A 16704-nucleotide genomic window follows, 5' to 3' on the forward strand; every position below is an offset into this window, starting at 1 on the left:
CCGAGGGCAGCTGGAGCTGCTCTGCCTGCCAGTGGATTCTAAGAAAGATGTTTGCTTCTTAAGCAGTCCTGTCTTGCTCCTCCAGATATTCTTATACCACCTCCTGCAGACAGGAGATACTGAAACAAAGAGGTGTCAGGGCAAGGATGAAAATTCAGCAGTTCTTGCTCCTGACGCTGTGTTGCTCTCGTTAGCTTGTTCCTCTTGCCCTGCAGCCACCCCTGCGTGTGGGTTTTCATCCTGCTACATCCCTGTCGTTATATATACATATCACCTATGCACGCATCGCTGGAATTGCGTGCTCGGCGGTGCTGCGGGATGTCAGCGGGCGGGCAGGCACACTCGTCCCGCTCGTTTTGGCTCGCTCCTCGTGCTCGCCGGCGTGTGCTGCCGCGGTGAAGTACTGCCGTTGCAAACGGTCTTGGCACTTTTCCGAACAACCACCTGGTTCCGGGCTGCTGAACTTTTCCTGCAGCCCGGTGGCGCCTACGTTTCCCTCCATCACTCCGGCTCTTTGTTTCCCTGGAAGAAAACAAAAGATACGTTCGCATCTGTCTTGGGGAACGTTAACGCAACCGCAGCCATTTCTTCATCCACCCCAGGATAGGGGAGCGGGCCAGACCTCTCGCCGTGGAGGAAGACAAAGGACTCGATGTCGAGTGGAATAATTATTGCCGGTGACGGGGAGGAAAATTCTGCTCCTTGGTGGCAGTTTAAAGGGACTCTTCGTTATTATGCGTCTGCTGTAGCAGTTCTGCAGGGGTCCGGCTGTGTCCTGATTGTCTGTAGAGGGAGCTGGTGACCCGCTGCCACCAGGTGACTTCTCAAATTAGCGCGTGAGCCATCTTAGGGAGCACTTGACACTTGGTAATGGGTTGGACTTAATATGAGTCAACCTTTTCTCTGCTAGTCCAGACCACATGCCTTTCCATCCTGATTACAAGAGGAATTACGTTCTGCTTTTTTAAGCGATGAATTGGAGTATCTAATATTGCTGGCCTGCCCGGAAGCTTGTCAGTAAATTGCCACTTTTTCCTCATGCGCCCTTTTCTAACACCTGCCTTTCAAAGGCTCAGGAATGCCACAAAGAGATTTTGTGTCCTTTATGGTGGCTGGTGTGCTTGCTCTGAGTGGTCTCTAGTGTGCTGTAGTCGTAACACTTCTTGTCAAGGTTGGTCCTTGGAGTATAACTGTCCTGCTTAGGTCTTTCAGGCTGTGATTTACTGTGCCTGACCCAGAGTTAGTCTAAGACTTGCTCTCCACCAGAAAGTTTTCTTGTAAGAAGTGCTGTATTCTACCGATACACACTTCTGTGCACTTGCACAGCGGGTGCACGTGAGCTGACAATTATCCGGGCTGGTCTGGAGGAGTAGTACCTCTCTGCAGGACAGAAGCCCACAGACACCCTGGAACCATTCATGTAAATAAGGTCAATGGAGAGAGCTTTATACTTGTTGGGTATGGCAGGGCTCTAACAAAAGTCCCATGGCACATCGGGCTGGAAAATAAAAGCAATGTTGGGGCACTGATATAAGTAAGAAAATACTTGGTGTAGGCTTTGATTGCAACTCTTCTGACGATAACTTAAGAGCAAGCAGCCAATTTCAGGTTGGCTGCAGAGCTCCCCTTCCTCCCTGTAAAGCACTCCTTCATCTCCTGCTGCCCTGCAGGAGCAGGGGTGGCTACCACAAAGATGTATCCAAAACCCCTGCACTCCTGCCCAGAGCAAACTGAAGGAGATAAACCTCCATAGCTTGTTTCCTTAAGCTGAGCTCCGAGGGAGTGGCAGGAGCAGCGGTACCTGCAGGGAAGCGGTGTCTGGCAGGAGGGCTGGGAGCAGCAGGATGGAAGGTGTTAGCAGACTCTCGAGCAATCCAGTGGAACAGGAAGAAAACCCAGCGCCGTGAACATAACCAGTCCCTCTAAGGGCTTTCCCGTACAGTTGGTGAAAACTTACTCTTTGCTCCAGTCCTAATTGTAGCAGCTTGCAAGACCTCCAAGGAGAGAATTTCTGAGCTTGCCAGTGAGGAGGGCAGTGGCTGCGGTAGGACACACGTGACCAGCTAGCGCTTCTTGGGTGCAGAGTTGCAGAAGCCACGGCCGGTCCCACCCCCAACGACCAGAGCAATGAAGAGAGCAAAGCAGTTCCCACCAAGGGCTTCAAGTTTCCCTTTTGCACAGATGGGCCTTTTGTTTCCCATCTCTGACCCCACAAATGCACTATTCCAGTCTGGAAAGCAAGAGAAACCTTTTTCTCCCTGCAGAGAACAAGGAGTTGCAAATGTTGGTTCATTTAGCAAAGGCTTGTTGAGCAGCTAACGGTGAGGTTAAGTGATTCAGCCATCAGCAGTACGGTGCCCGCTCCTCCGTGCTACTGCCGTACTCGTGGGCAGAGAGCGAAGCCCTGGGACCGCGGCCAGCAGTGATGCAGCAGATCCCGCTGCCATCGTGAGCCCTCCTGGCCTCTCCCGGACATGGATAAAGGGGTCAGGTTTTTGGTATTTTTAATTCTCTGCAGCAGCCATGGTTATTCTGCTTGGACATCTTTTCATCGGTGCCTACTTGCATGCTAGATGTGCTTTTGATCTTCCAGGAAAGCATTTAACAGGAGCTCACTTATCTTTTCTTGGGCTTTCAGGCTAGAGGTATTTTGTTTTTTCATCCCTGAGACCAGCACTACTTAAATACATCTACAGGCACAGTTGCTATAAAAACCAGTTGTTCCAGAGACAGACTTCCTCTAATTGCCTTCATCATTTGTTTTCCCTGGGACTGGGTCATCCTCAGCAGCAAGAAATAAGTTGAAACTATAATATTAGACAATAATTATTTTGCCATTTCTCTGGTTTCCGTCCCCAGTTGCTTCTGGAAACAAGGGAGTTCCCTGGCACAGTAAATTCACTGTAGGAGCAGAGTTTCAGGTGTCCTTCAGCAAACACCATGGCAGAGCAGGCTGGTGTCAGCAGCTCTATCTGTTGCAATGGAATAGAAAAAAAGAAGAAAAAAAAAATAGCGTATTTACAGCTCTTTTTTCATTGCGTTTCCACTGTAAATCTAAACAACTCCTTGTATTGACTGAGCAGCAGCCTTGGTGGTGGTGGCCTTGGGAGATGCATCCTCATCGGCAGCAGCAGCAGCGCTGGCTCCGATCGGGAAGCAAAAGGACTGATCCAAGGAGACGGGCATGGCGCTGCCGAAACCTGCCAGGGTGGCGACGATGGAGTGGGGTGAGAGGGCAGGCTGGGAGCAGGAAGGAAGATGAGCTGGGAGGGCAGCACATGGTAAAGGTGCTTGGTGTGTGGGTGGTGGGACCAAAACGGTGGTCCTGAAGCAGCAAGTGATGCCGCAGCACAAACGCTGTGTCCTCCCATCGGGTAACCCCATTAGGAGTCCTTGCACCAGCCCAGGGGTGATCGACACTCTTGGGGGTGACACTAGAAGGCAGAAACGCCATCAGCTTTAGGGATGTTCCCCTTTGCCAGGCGATCAGCAGCTTCATTGCCCTGATCCTGCTAACTCTGCTGGCCCCACTATTGACTTCTCTGAGGTTCCTTGTTTGCACAGCGTTTGATTCATCGAGCTGGCTGCTCATGCACCGGGTCAGCTCTTTCCAAATTTAAGTGCTGGACTCTTTCTTATTGCTACTGCAAATAAAGTCCTTGTTATTGCATACAGAAATCCACTGGGAATATCACAAACAAACACAAAAAGAAAACCAGGCTGGCCATCTGCATGCTGAGCACGCCGCCCATCCCCGTCCAGCGCTCTCCGTGGGCAGGGCTGCTTTTAAAAGCACATATTGTCACAGTCACGACACAGTTTTGAAGTGCTTTTTCAAGGCCTCACTCAGTCAAACAGCATCACAGTGGGCTCCAGGTATCACCCATGTGTCTGGCAACTCCTAACTGAAGGACGGTTCTTCCACCACGACCCATCCCCTCCCAGGCCAGGCTTTATTGGCATCTTCTGGAATATCATTCAGCTCTCAGCCAGTGGCTACAACAGGGAACATGTTTCCCCTGTGAAGGTTAAGCATTGTCATAAGGCATCTCCAGCACCTTTTCCGACACCCAGAAGCACACTCAACTGTCAACCAGCAGCTGCTCAGTTGGTAATTAAACTTCTTCTTACTGCCACCTGGATTTCCACGGTATAGCTTTACGAGCCAGGGGAGGAGAGAGAAGGCCAAGCTCTGAAACCAATATTGGCTTTTCAATATTCAGCATCTGGACATTGTCATCTGGGGACTAAGTCCCTGCGAAGGTTCTGGGACGGCTCCGTTGCTGGTGAGTGCTTGTAATGGTGGGCAAATATCTCAGGCAGTTGCTGATTGCAGGGTGCAGCTCTTATCCAGGCTCTCCCAGCCCTCTTTGTGTAGGCACCAGATGTTATTTTGAGGATGGTTGTACAGAAGAACCACCCCAGGAGGATGCACTACTCAGGAGAGGTCCTCAGCATCTACGTCAACAGTGGAAGAAGAAACCACACGAGATCTTTTGTATTCCAAGGGGCTGCACAGAGCAGTGGGAAAAGTAGGCAAGAGATGGGTGTGGGAGGATGAGCCCGAGGACATGGTATCTTTTCATATTGCACCATTCCCATTTCCCAAGGTACATGGCATCCAAGATGCTGCAGAAGCCACTGGGATTTCTGTCTTTTGGGGCACAAATGCTCAGGGTGACAGGATCTGCTGCAAGACTGATGCTCTGCTGTTTGTGCTCCCTGATAGCTCTGCTGTGTTGGCTAAAAAAATTATCTCGAGAAAAATGTATAGTGTAGACATGTTTTTTTAAGCAGTGAGGCTTTTGTCTCAGCTCCTTTCTGGGTCTTTGCTGGGCTCTTGGAGTTTTTTTCCTTCTCCCTTCCAGAAGGGGAAAGCTAAATACACAAACACACCCCTCAGTCCTAAGCCCCCCCTCACTGGATCCTTTTTGCCTGCTTCAATGTCTTTTTCTTTGCTGGCTTGGCTGCCAGGAGTAAACTTCTGATGGAAGACCTGAGATGAAGGAAGGAATAAGGTCCTGCCAGTACGCAGGATGGGGGGAGGTGAAGTGTGTGACATTTGAGCCCTGTGAGTATTTTGTCTTTAGAGCAGCACTAAAACAAGAGCATCACAGGGTGATTGAGTCAGGCCATGCTGATGTTACGGTGGATGCATGTGGATGTGAGACCTGATGCTTTACAGGTGTGAGAGACTGGCTCAGGGAAAGCACGTGCTGGCTTGGGGACAGAGCCTGAAGGTCCTGGACCATGGCTCCCTCGCAGGCAGCAGTAACCATCAGGCCGCTTCGAGCATCCTCCTGCCTCTTAGAGGTCCTTCAGGGCAGGGACAGGGGTTTGGTTGTGGTGCTCTGGTTACCCCAGTGCAAGCCGCATCCTGGTGGCAGGCTGCCTCATGTCCTTTAGTCGTCGGAGCTGTGCCGTTCCTGCTGATTCTTCACTGGTTTTGTCACATAAGCGTTTCAGCCTAATTGGCTTATTTCCTATTAAGCAATAGGTGTCTCTCTTTTGCAAATTCATGTGTCTCGATTCCTGCGTCCTCAGCATACGCTTGCAATGATTACACGCAGTGCTTCGCAGCCAGACAGAAATCTCAGGGCCAAACCCTGCTCGCATTTATGTGGGAGCTCAGTTACCACCTGACAGGTAGGGATGCTGAGTGCCTCCGACCTTCTCATCTTGTTGTGGTCCCCGGGAAGGAGCCTGCACGATGGGGATGTGATGGAGGTGGGATTGGGGCATGGCAGGAGGTGACCAAATTAGCAAGGCTGGTTTGCATGAGACTGGCGGATCTGCATTTCCCGTGGTGGGCAACAGCAAGTGCCGTGAGCAACAGCGAGGCCATCGGCTGGAGCTTCTACACCGGGTCTCCTTGGCTTGCTGGAAGATGCTACGATACCAGCCTGGCTGCACAAGCACTGCCCTTCAGCCTGTGTGCCGGAGCTGCATCGCGACCGCGGTGGGGCATGTGATGTTTCTGAAAGCCGTGACACGGACACACTCTCCCAAATGCGGTTGCATGACTTGATAGAAAGAATGAAACTCGGAGCAGTAAAAATAGCACCTGATATTTAGGAAGTTATTGACACTCAGGCTGCCAAGCTGTGACGGTATGAACAAGTGAGATTTTAAACACATCGAAGTGCGATTTCAGACGTCTCATAAAGATGTATTGCAGGATCTTTCATCTTAGCAGACACGGTTTGGAAATGTTTTCCAGATTAATCCCTACAGAGGGAACCTTGCTCACCAGGAGAGTGCGGGTACACAGGGCTACCCAATGGCCACCACTTCTCTTAATCACAATCTCCTCCAAACGCCGGGATGAAAGCCTCAAAATCGAGTGGTGAAATGTCACAGGGAACGATCTGCGAGTGTCAGATGTCCTGGCTCCTCCCGGTGCGTTACGAAATGTGATACAGGAAGGCAAGATGGGGAGCGAGCCTGCGAGAGCTGCATTTCTGGAAGGGGGAAAACGGGTGTTAGGGAGAGTGCACCATGTTGTGTTTGAGAACCTGATCTCGAGGTTCCTTGATCTCTGATCCTATTGCTTCTCGCCTGGCTTAGGCTTTTGTTTCTAATTTGCAGGTTGGTTTATGTGTGGGGCTAACCAGCAGTGAAGCCTTTCCTCTCCAAATTTGTCTCTCCAGTGATAGCAGAGCATTTTATGGGTATGGATGGGCTTTGACCTAGATGCCATGAAACCACTTGAGTGTCTAGTGAGAAGCCCACAAGGGGACTTGCTGATGAATGTGGCCTTTTTCCGTCTTTTCAGCGAGACCCTGGTGTGCAGATGGAAAGCCAGAAGCCAATTATTTCTCTTTCATAGACAACTTGGAAATGTGGCAATTTTCCCCCAAAAGCCCTGGAGTCGTGTTTGCTGTTCTGCTGCTCTCAACACAAACCCCGAATTTCAGGGAAGAGCAGGGAGGGTTGAAACACATCTATCCTGATCCACATTTCACAGGGCAAATCCTGCCCCATCTTTGAGGACGCGGGGAGCCCTTGCCTTAGCTTAATGACTGCGCTGCTCTTAGCGAAATTAATTCACTCGCTTAACAGGGCGGTCCGTGCATCCAAGCCCGTCTCTAACGAGGTGGCCTGCAGGTGCCAGCTTGTCCAAGCCGTTGCAAGGTCTGGCTTACGCCCGTGAATGCACACAGGTTTATATATCACTGCGAGCATCAGCAGGAGGAAGTCTGTCAAGTTTGGGAGGAGGGGGGCAATCTGTGTATTTGTATTTCATTTCCAGTGGCTGGGTGCTGTATCCCTTTCCCCCAAAATTGTTAGTTGCAGTGACTGGGTCTGTCTGGCCACGAAGCAGCATCCTGCAGCGGATCTGTGAGCATCCCGCTCCGCAGCCCCCCCCCCAGTGCCTCGGGGAGAGCCCGTGGGTTGGGAGGGCAGTGATTTTGGGAGGGTGGTTCCTGACCAGGCCTGGCATCATGTGTTCTTGACATAGAAGATAGAAATTCTGGTCTTCAGGACAACATCAGAGCAGTCCTTAAAAAGCAAAGTAAATATAGGTGGTCCCTTTTTTTTTTTTTTTTTTTTTTAAATAGATACAGGCTGCCTTGTGGGTACAGCCTGCAGCCGTTTTAGGAGACTAATGGCTGCATGTGCTTTTCAGGCTGGTGAGACCTTTTCAGATGGATTCCCGTGGTCCTGTGGGTGACATGTCCTGTGCTGTCACACAGCAGGAGCCATACGCGCTCTCAGCCAGTAAAGAGCAGCCAGTACTTTCAAGAGGACAGGTCTGCTGTAAGCCCATGGCACCTGCTCCCGTCCTGGCTTGTGGGGGTGTCATTTTTTGGTGTTACGGGCCAAGCCACTTCACCCCCAGTGTCCCAGCTGTGAAACAAGGATCATAAAATGCACCTAACGCAACAGCAAGTTGTGAAAGCTTAATTAGTAGGTGTTAATCATTCAAACCCCTCAGACAGAGAGTTCAGAGTGCCATGATTTTTGAGAATTCAGATGGATAAATTCTGCTTAACAACCCCCCAAGAGATTAGTATCTCTCCTGTATGTGGAGGAGGGAGAAGAGGAGAACTTGGGTTGCCCAAGGTCAGGAAGAGGCAGAGGTTTGGTTCCATCAGGAATGGATTCCACAAATGTGGCTAAATGGGTGGTTGGGTATGGCTGAAATTTCTAGCTAGTTCATGCTTCTCGTGCCCGCTTCCCATGTTCATTGTCTGCCACAGATGCTGGGGGGAAGCGGGACTTGGAGGTGGGCATCGTAAAATATCCATGGAAAACACATTTTTGAATTTGTAAGCCTGAGAATATGGATGCGTAAAGCCTGCTTCTAGAGATCCGCTCACCCAAAGAGGCTGTGTGACCTACTTGTTCAGTCAAAGCAGCTTTGATTTCACATATCGAAATTGCTTGAAGCAAGACTGAACCATACCTAGCAACAATTAAGAGAATCATTTAAGAAGTGGGAAACGATGAAAAGGGAAGCAAAAACCCTAAACATCCCATTCATACTGGGTGAATAGAAAAGTCTTTGCATGCCTGATTTGTCAGAAATTATTCATCCAAGAAAATTTGGACCTGAACCGTAAGACAATTTTTCTTTTTTATCCTCTGATATATAAATCAGTGTCACTTTACATCTGAGCACAGAATGTTTTGACCTATATAATATCTTAGATAGTGGAAATTCAGCTTGAAAATCTCAAAGCAAAAGTGAGAAAGGATGGCACAAGCCAGTAAGATGGCATTAGCACATATAGATGCGACTTATCACTGGAAAGCATCCCAACAGAAGTCAAAAGAAGAGCGCTTTGTAAATAATAGGATTAGGAAGCAGGTTGGTACTTTGTGGAGCTGGCTATACAATCAAACTGATAACAACTAGATTAATAAGGCAATTCAATCTAAACACGGTGTAGCACTAGAAAGCTTTTCAAAATCAATGCCTATCTGTGCAGTTTTAATTGAGGTTGGTCTTTGCCTTTTGAAGCCAAGAGATTTGAAACTCCAGGTCAGCAAGGTATAATAAAATGGGCTGACTTTTTTTTTTTTTTAACATGTGCCTCTTAATTACTGCCTTCCATTTCTTAATGTTTTTCTCTTCCCAGGTGGGGGAAGTGAAGCAGTACAGAGATACTGGCTTGCCTGTGTTGGCAATGAAGTATGGCAGAGCTTGGAAAATACCGTGCTTGACTAAACTATGGGTGTTTTGAGCAGCTGGTTTGCCTGGCTGGTACCCACCGGTGGGCTGAGCTGAGCAGGATGGCTGGACAGGGCAATACACCCCGTGGTATCATATTCCCAGAGCACGTTGTCTTTGACTGTACAAAGGGAGATTGTAGGGAAAATGTCCAGCAGTTGCAGTGTAGGACACAAAAGGCGAAAAGGCTGATGGTATTGAAGCCATGGGAGCATTTTAGGATTCACTAAACCAGCTGAGACCTTCAGCCAAGTATCATATCCCAGCTTCAGGCAGTCTCCATGGCTTGGAGAGAGAAACCAAGCCTGGTGCAGGGAGCAGTGTCTTTGCCAGCATCTCAAGTGTCCCCTGAGAGCATCCTGGCTGCTGCTGGCCAGCAAAGCAGTGAGCCCAGTGCCATGGAGCAAGTCACGGGAAGATGGCTAGCAGAGCCCTGCTCTCTCCTCCACCAGTGAGCCACCCCCTCCATGTTCACGTCTGACAGCAGAACACTTCGTGCTCTGTTTGCGTTGCAATAGTTTGAAAACTTCCGCTTTTCACAGTGAGTGAGGGAGAAAGGGTAACCCCTGAAACGGCCCCTGAGGGGCTGCTCAGCAGGGGATCCGGGCAGCCGATCTCCTTCCCCACCACGTCTGCACACGGTGAGTTGGGAGATGTGTTCTCAACTTGTCTTCCTCACGTCCAGGATCTCCAGCCCCGATGCCTGCCTTAATTTCAGGAGGAGACATGCACAGACCTGTCGCTGGGGGCATGTAAAGCTGGATTGGGTAAATGTATTTGAATAATACGTTGTGATGCTTCGGATCGGTCCTGTTGTAGCCACAAAACATAGATGAGGTGGAAGCTACCAGGTCTTCTCCACTTCCTAATTTCTGTGATTTTTTTTTTTTTCCTTTCACACAGATTGTGAACCAGCACTTATTCAGGGAGCAGCATTTCTTTTTCTAAGCCCTTAATCCAGTCCCTATCTGTCTTACAGCAAGTGTGAAGGAGTGTGAATCCCATTTGGAAGGCTCCTTCAGAGAAGATGTCTCTGAAAGGATGCGTGGTTTGCACACTAATCCAGTCTGCTCCCACACCCTGCAGTGAACCCCATTAAAGTGGAGGCTTGTTAAATGCCAGTAGGCTCTAGGAATAAGCTAGTCCTGCTGTTCCCTTGATGCACCGAAAAATGAAACAGCTCACTGATTCTTAGGTTTGTCAAAGGAAAGAGGAGAGTGTCAGAGCAGGAATCGCTCTGACTTGGCCATAGATGGTCTCCGGCAGGAGGGAGGAAAGGGACAACCATGGCGGCATTTCCAAGGGTTTGATGTTATGCAGTGCTGAGGGCTGTGCTCAGCCTAACAAAGGGACTTACATCGCATCCTGCGAGTCTGAAAATCTTTTTCAATGGCACCAAACGTTCACACACTCTATTTCTTTTTCATTTATGTCTAATGCATTTGGGATTTTTTCAGGACTGGTAGAAATACATGCTCCTGAGGTACATTTTCATTAAGGTGTATATTTCCAGGTAACAATATTTCTGCTGGAAGAGAATTTGGTTGTTTTTATGAGCATGTTCATTTGGATATCTGTGCAGTGGAAACAATAAAACAGAGCAATGAGCACGTGGCTGTTCAAATGTGTCTGACTAGGAGCCCAGTTCCCACTGAGCATCACAAAGCGGGCAACTGGTTCTTTGTGACCCTTTTGAAAATAGCAAGCTAAAGCAAGAAGGGGCTCTGCAGCCAACTAGATGCAGACCAATAATACTTGTATGTATTTATGTTTAAGTGAGGATTCACAGGTCGTATGAGTGGCATTGGGGCTTGATCCCACCTATTCTTCATTATAGCATCATATAGGTGCTGAAAACTTTGGCTGTCCATTCTCACAGGTCTTGCTCAGGCAGGTCTGGCACCCGTCCTTGTGCAGTGGTGTCAGGCCGTGGGAGGGACAAGGCTGTCACTTCAGGTCTCAGCTCCAGCATGCGAATGGCTGTGGTGAGTTGGCCTTGTAGCTTCAGCCAGGTTACACCAAAGGTGGGGATAAGGGGCTTCAGGGCGCTCATGGGATGGGAGAGGGCTGGGACGGGGCCCTGCGTCTGGCCTGGGTCACTGGGAGCTGGGAGAAGGCGCACTGTGAGGATGAGGTCTCCAAAAGTCATCCGGGAGTCTGGTGGTTCGGTCTGGATAAAATGGAGATGTTGGGTAGTCTCAGCTGAAAGCTCAAGATAAAGACAGTGATGGGAATCCTGTCCAGATCATTCAGCTCGGTCCCCACCTGAAAAGGACAGGGAAAGTCCCTTGGCAACCTGGAGATGGAGGAGACCTTCTCTGTGCACTGCTAATACCTGACTCGTAAAAAAAAAAGTAGAAATGTATTTAATGCAACCTGTAGGCTGCATGCTGCTTTGATGATGGAGACCAGATGTCTTTGATGGCTGGTTAGATTGCACGGGTATTATTAATTTGGTTGGTTAGGAGCTTTTTTGCTGGAATGTTTTTACAGTCACAGTAGGGCAGCGATGACGATGGATGTGAAAAGCCCTTTGCTGGGCTGTCCATCAGGACATCTCCCTTCTGGATGGGGTGGGGTGTGAACGGTGCAGCAGCATCTCCGTTTGGAGCCCTTCAGAGCAGGATCTCTTAACTGTTGAACAATGCTTGGCAAAGAGGAGCTGGGTTTATAAATAATGCATTTCCTTTGTCTTGCAGGAGTTCTGGAGGCAGAGGTACAATCAGATCAGCTGTGAACAGCTTACATAGCAAATCTAATAGGTTTGTAAATTAGATTTTGTGTTCATTTGTTTTTGCTGTAAGGCAGCTATTAATCTGCTTCTCCTCTTCACTGGATAGTGCTGTTCTTATTTAGCAAATGTATCTGTTTCTTTTCACTTCTGCTTTGCATTTTCTTAATCGTTTCTCCCCCTTCATCCCCCAGCTCAGTGCAATAATCATTTGCAAATAACCAAGGATCTGCAAGTTGCGGTGATTGAGAGAATGAGAAAGAGAGAGTTACTTATTGTGAAAATAAGTCAGTGATAGAGTTGCCATTTTCATAGTTTTACTACGTGCTATTGGAAGAGAGATCACTGTCTTTGACATCAGAACTTCATTCGGTTTCATCGTAATGCACTTCAGTAATGTCGCTCCATTGCAGAGTCATTTCGTGGCATCGCAGCTACATTCAGTGTCTCTCTGTGTTATTTTTACAATGATTTCGTGTCAGCCCAGCATTACCAAGTAACACAGTTGCAAAGCTTAGTGACATCACACAAGAAAGAGAGAGCGATATCATTCTGTGATGATGTCACCACCCATGATCAATACACAGAAAATGGACAAATCCAAAAAAAAAAATCACAGTTATTTACAAAATTTCTTTACCCTGTTTCGTTTATGACTTTTGACACCTTATAAGTAAGCTTTGCAAGACGCGAGGTGATGTGGCAAAATGCAAGATGCGAACAAAGCCTCTGGAGAAGTACTGTACAAACACACAAGGACACTGGCAGCCAGCATTTATAAACATGTTTCTTTGCCTTTCTGAAACATTGCATAGTGCGAGCCACAGTGCGTCCTCGGGAGCTCCTTCCCTGGGCTGGAGATGTGCTCCTGGGAGCTGGATATTGTCCGGGAGCCCGGGCTGCCAGCTCTGGCCCATCTCTCACTCTTCTCCCTCCTTGGGGTTTACATGCTTTTTATAAATGTATTTATTTACAAACCATTTCCTAGCTGGAAAAAGCCCTTTGCACAGGAGAAGGAGATTCCCTTTAGCTGATAGTGAGTGCTTTGGCTGTGTACTTTTCAGAGTGCTCTGAAGTGTGAAGGGTTTTTTGGGGCTGCAGACACACGCACAGCTTCTTGATGAGATGCTTGGGTATTCTCTTTGGAGGGCCGCTGGCTGGAATCAAATATTCAGAGGCTCCCTTAATTCATGCCATTTGATGTAAATGGCACTGAAGTGCTGGGCTGATTTGCTTCTTAGAGCAGGGATTAAAAGCTGGGGTCTCCCAGTGATCATCTCCAAACTGCAGCATCAGGCTGATGCCCGTCTCCCTGCTCATTTCTGGGTCTGGAGCAGGCGATATGGATGCTGAAATCCTCGTGCTGTCTTCTAACAAGGGGAAAAGTTACAAGCGAGCCAGCCTCCCTGTGTTCGGTACGGGTGCTCGTAGCCCAGTCTCACAAGCAGCACCCAGCAGCTCAGCCAAATTAATTTCTCCTTTGGGTGAAGGTTGCACTTCTCTGATGAGGATTTTAACCCGCTGCAGGAGCTGAGCTGGCTCCACTTTGGGGTGCTCATGTGCGACCACGACGCAGCAGCCCGGCAACCTCAGCTGCCAGCGTAGGAGACGTCTTGGTGAATTTTGGGAGTTCCCTGGGGCTGCTCTGGGGTGTCTTGTCTGCAAGTGTGTCTGCCAGCCTGTCTTTGCAGCGCCTGCTTGTGGTTTCATGTGCATGCATTTTAACAGCTAGATGTGTACGGTTGTGTCTTCTGTAGAGCTGTGCCTGGCTGTAAGTCTGTGTTCGTGTAAGCGAGCAGGTATTTAAGGATTTGTGTCTGTCTGCTTGGGTGTAGCAGAATACAAACAGGCTTTCAGTTCTCGTTTAGCTAATAACTACAATTTTGCTTTTCTGATGAAGTTTGAATTCGAGCAGCCAGAGCCGAAGACAGTGATTAGAAGTGCCATTGGGATGCTAACGGATCCTGTCTCTCTCCCTCTCCCTCTCTTTCTTTTCTCTAGAGCTGAAGTAGTAATAAATGACTCTTCGTCTCCAGCTGTTGTTGACAGAAGTAATGAAAGCATTAAGCACAACATTAAACCAGCCTCATCCAAATGGAGACACAACCAGACACTCTCTTTGAAGATCAGGTACTGGTAATTACCTATAGGACAAGAGACAGATTTGGTCCTCTCCAGTGCAAGCTGGCAAATTGCCTCTCTATATCATCTAAAGAAGTAGAGGAAGAAATAAAAGGCTTATCTCCTGCTGAGCTAGGCTTCATATCTGTAAGCGATCACTTGGAAATGAATTCCCAGCTGAACCGGCTGGCCTTGCAACAACAAAACAAGGAGCACTTGAGCCTCCATTTTCCATGGCAAGTGGAATTAGCGTGTGCTGGTGGTGGGTCATGGAGGGGAGAAGGAAACCTTCCCGGGGTGAATGCAGAGACCCCCCCACTGATGGTTGGCTCACCATACTAGCCTGCCCCGGGAAGGGATGGGTGGAGAAGGAGCAGGCGTTAAGATGGAGATAGCCATTTGTGAGCTCTTCCTGGAGAGCATCAGTCAGCTGGACTGGCCACAGAGCGAGGGCAGCCAGGAGGCAAGAGTTTGTCTTATGTGTGACCCAAGTTATCTCTGTACCTCACCTGATGGGGCTTTTTTCATCCCTGTCTTCAGGAAACAGATCTTGAAGTTCCTGGATGCAGAGAAGGACATTTCAGTGCTGAAGGGGACGCTGAAGCCAGGGGACATCATCCACTACGTCTTTGACAGGGACAGCACCATGAACGTCTCGCAGAACCTGTATGAGCTGCTTCCCCGCACCTCGCCCCTCAAGGGCAAGCAGTTTCCCACCTGTGCCATCGTGGGCAACTCGGGGGTCCTGCTCAGCAGCGGCTGCGGCCCCGAGATTGATGCGCACAGCTTCGTGATAAGGTAGGGGCCCACACCCTGCCACACGATGGGGCCGGGGGGTGTCGAGGGGTTTTGGAGCTGTGGAAAGGGGCCGGAGTCCTGATGCACATGGTGCAGCGCAGCCTTGCAGCCCTGTGTGCGTGCGTAGAGTTCACCGATGCAAATGTCCTGCTGCGAACTCTTCTGCCCACCACCAAGTGCTCCCCCAGTGTCCTTGCAAATGCACCCTGTGCCTTCTCGCGGTGCACCGTTAACCCCCCAGGGCACCACTGACCCCCAGCACCCCCAGTCCCAAGCACTCCCTCCTCTTTTCCCATATGCTTGCCCTCCTGCAAATGAATCCTGTCCTGGACTCTCCCATGAACACAAGCTCAATTCTTCCCCAAATCCCTTCTGCCCTCAAGCACTGGGTGCACCTTTTGGTGCCCTGGCACTACACTTGTGCAACATCTTTTCTGACGCTCACCTGTGACCACTCCGTCCCCAGTACTGATGCACTGCCCCATGGACCTGCAGCGGCAGATCCTGAGCTCCACTGGGACACGCACCAAATTTGCCACAGAAGATGCTTGAAGTGGAGAGGAGGAGCGCACCTGCCCTCCCTTCGCCAACACCCATGCACATCTGTTAGCTGAGGGGCTGTAGGAGTCCGCTGATGATTTATGTATGTGCAGACATTTGCTTTCTGGTGAGTCTATTATGAAGACAGCCCAATCCATCAGCGGCTCACAGAGGCGGTCCCCAGCGTGACGCGAGAGCAAGGATAATGTCACCTCTGCCCTCCGCTCAAGCCTGGCCGCTCCAGCCTGCCCGGCTGCTAGCAGCTTTGTCCTGTCCACAGGGGACAGGGTGTTATCATTTCCATCCTTAAGTGTAACCAGAGTAAGCAAAGGGAAAAATTGCTTAGTGCACTTGTGGCAGAGTTTAGGGAAGCGCTTTCATGTCAAGCAGCAAAATTGCAGGAGAAAAGCTTTCCTGGGTGTGAAGATTGGGATTTTGTGCAGCTTCTCCCCAGCCATGTATGCTAGTGCAGGTCTGGTATGGACGTGCTCTTCCCACCATAGGTTATCTGTGCCACCCCTTGAACCTGCATCTTCCTGAGGAAGGTTTGCTCCATCCAGGCAGCCTTTGCAGCAGGGTTGGCAATGACCAGCGGTGGGCTCTGTGTCCAAGATACAGCTTTGCTCTTCAGATCCAATGTGTATTTTCAGCGAGTGGATCAGAAGGGCCCCATGTGCCAATAGCTGGATTTTCTTTACGCCATTCCCTTAGTCTCCCCATCTGTAAAGTAGGGAAAACAGTAATAATGGCTGATTATCAAGGCAGATGGTTAGGATGCAATTCCTGCTCGTTAAATACTGTAACTTCACTGTGAAACGCTGCAGGAGAGCACACAGTGCAAACACACGGGTAGCTTCTGGTGTTCACCACGCTGGGGGAGCATGTCTCTGCATCGCCCCATCAGCTGGTCCCCAGTGCATTTACCCAGTGCCATGGGCATGGCACGGCCACGGCTTAATGGCTGCAGATCCCCCCTCGAGGTGCTATAGGAAACCACCGTATAATGAGGGTGATTTGTTGGCAGCCTTCATCCCTGGCGTGCCACGGGAGCTCATGGCACGGGAGCCGGCAGAGAGTTCCCGGGGGACCGTGTGTGCCTGTATCCACGTGCATAGCCTCAGAGGAGGCACCAATTAATACTCCAGAAAGAGATGGTTTTTGAAGGTCACAGCTTCCAGACAGCCAAACCCTGTGGAGACCATGTCCTGGCATCCACCTCCCGCTGGTGTCATTATCGCAGCCGGTGCCACCAGGACTGCTGTTAGCAGAGACTCACCAGGAGGAGAAAAGGGACTTGGGATAATACTACCCCAGGAAGGCTAGAATTAAGAGGCGA

The 16704-nt window shown here is 49.6% G+C and overlaps 1 protein-coding gene across 1 annotated transcript in view; it reads left to right on the forward strand.

Moving 5' to 3' along the window:
• The window catches only part of ST8SIA2 (ST8 alpha-N-acetyl-neuraminide alpha-2,8-sialyltransferase 2), a 32774-nt gene that overhangs the window by 3197 nt on the left and 12873 nt on the right, over positions 1–16704 (forward strand). Inside the window, exons 2-4 of the mRNA XM_054836752.1 lie at positions 11878–11940; positions 13911–14039; positions 14571–14828. Of these exons, the coding sequence (XP_054692727.1) occupies positions 11878–11940; positions 13911–14039; positions 14571–14828 (450 nt within the window). The remainder of the gene's footprint in view (positions 1–11877; positions 11941–13910; positions 14040–14570; positions 14829–16704) is intronic.

The sequence above is a fragment of the Grus americana genome, chromosome 10 (assembly GCF_028858705.1).
Source record: "Grus americana isolate bGruAme1 chromosome 10, bGruAme1.mat, whole genome shotgun sequence".
Classification (NCBI taxonomy): Eukaryota; Metazoa; Chordata; class Aves; order Gruiformes; family Gruidae; genus Grus; species Grus americana.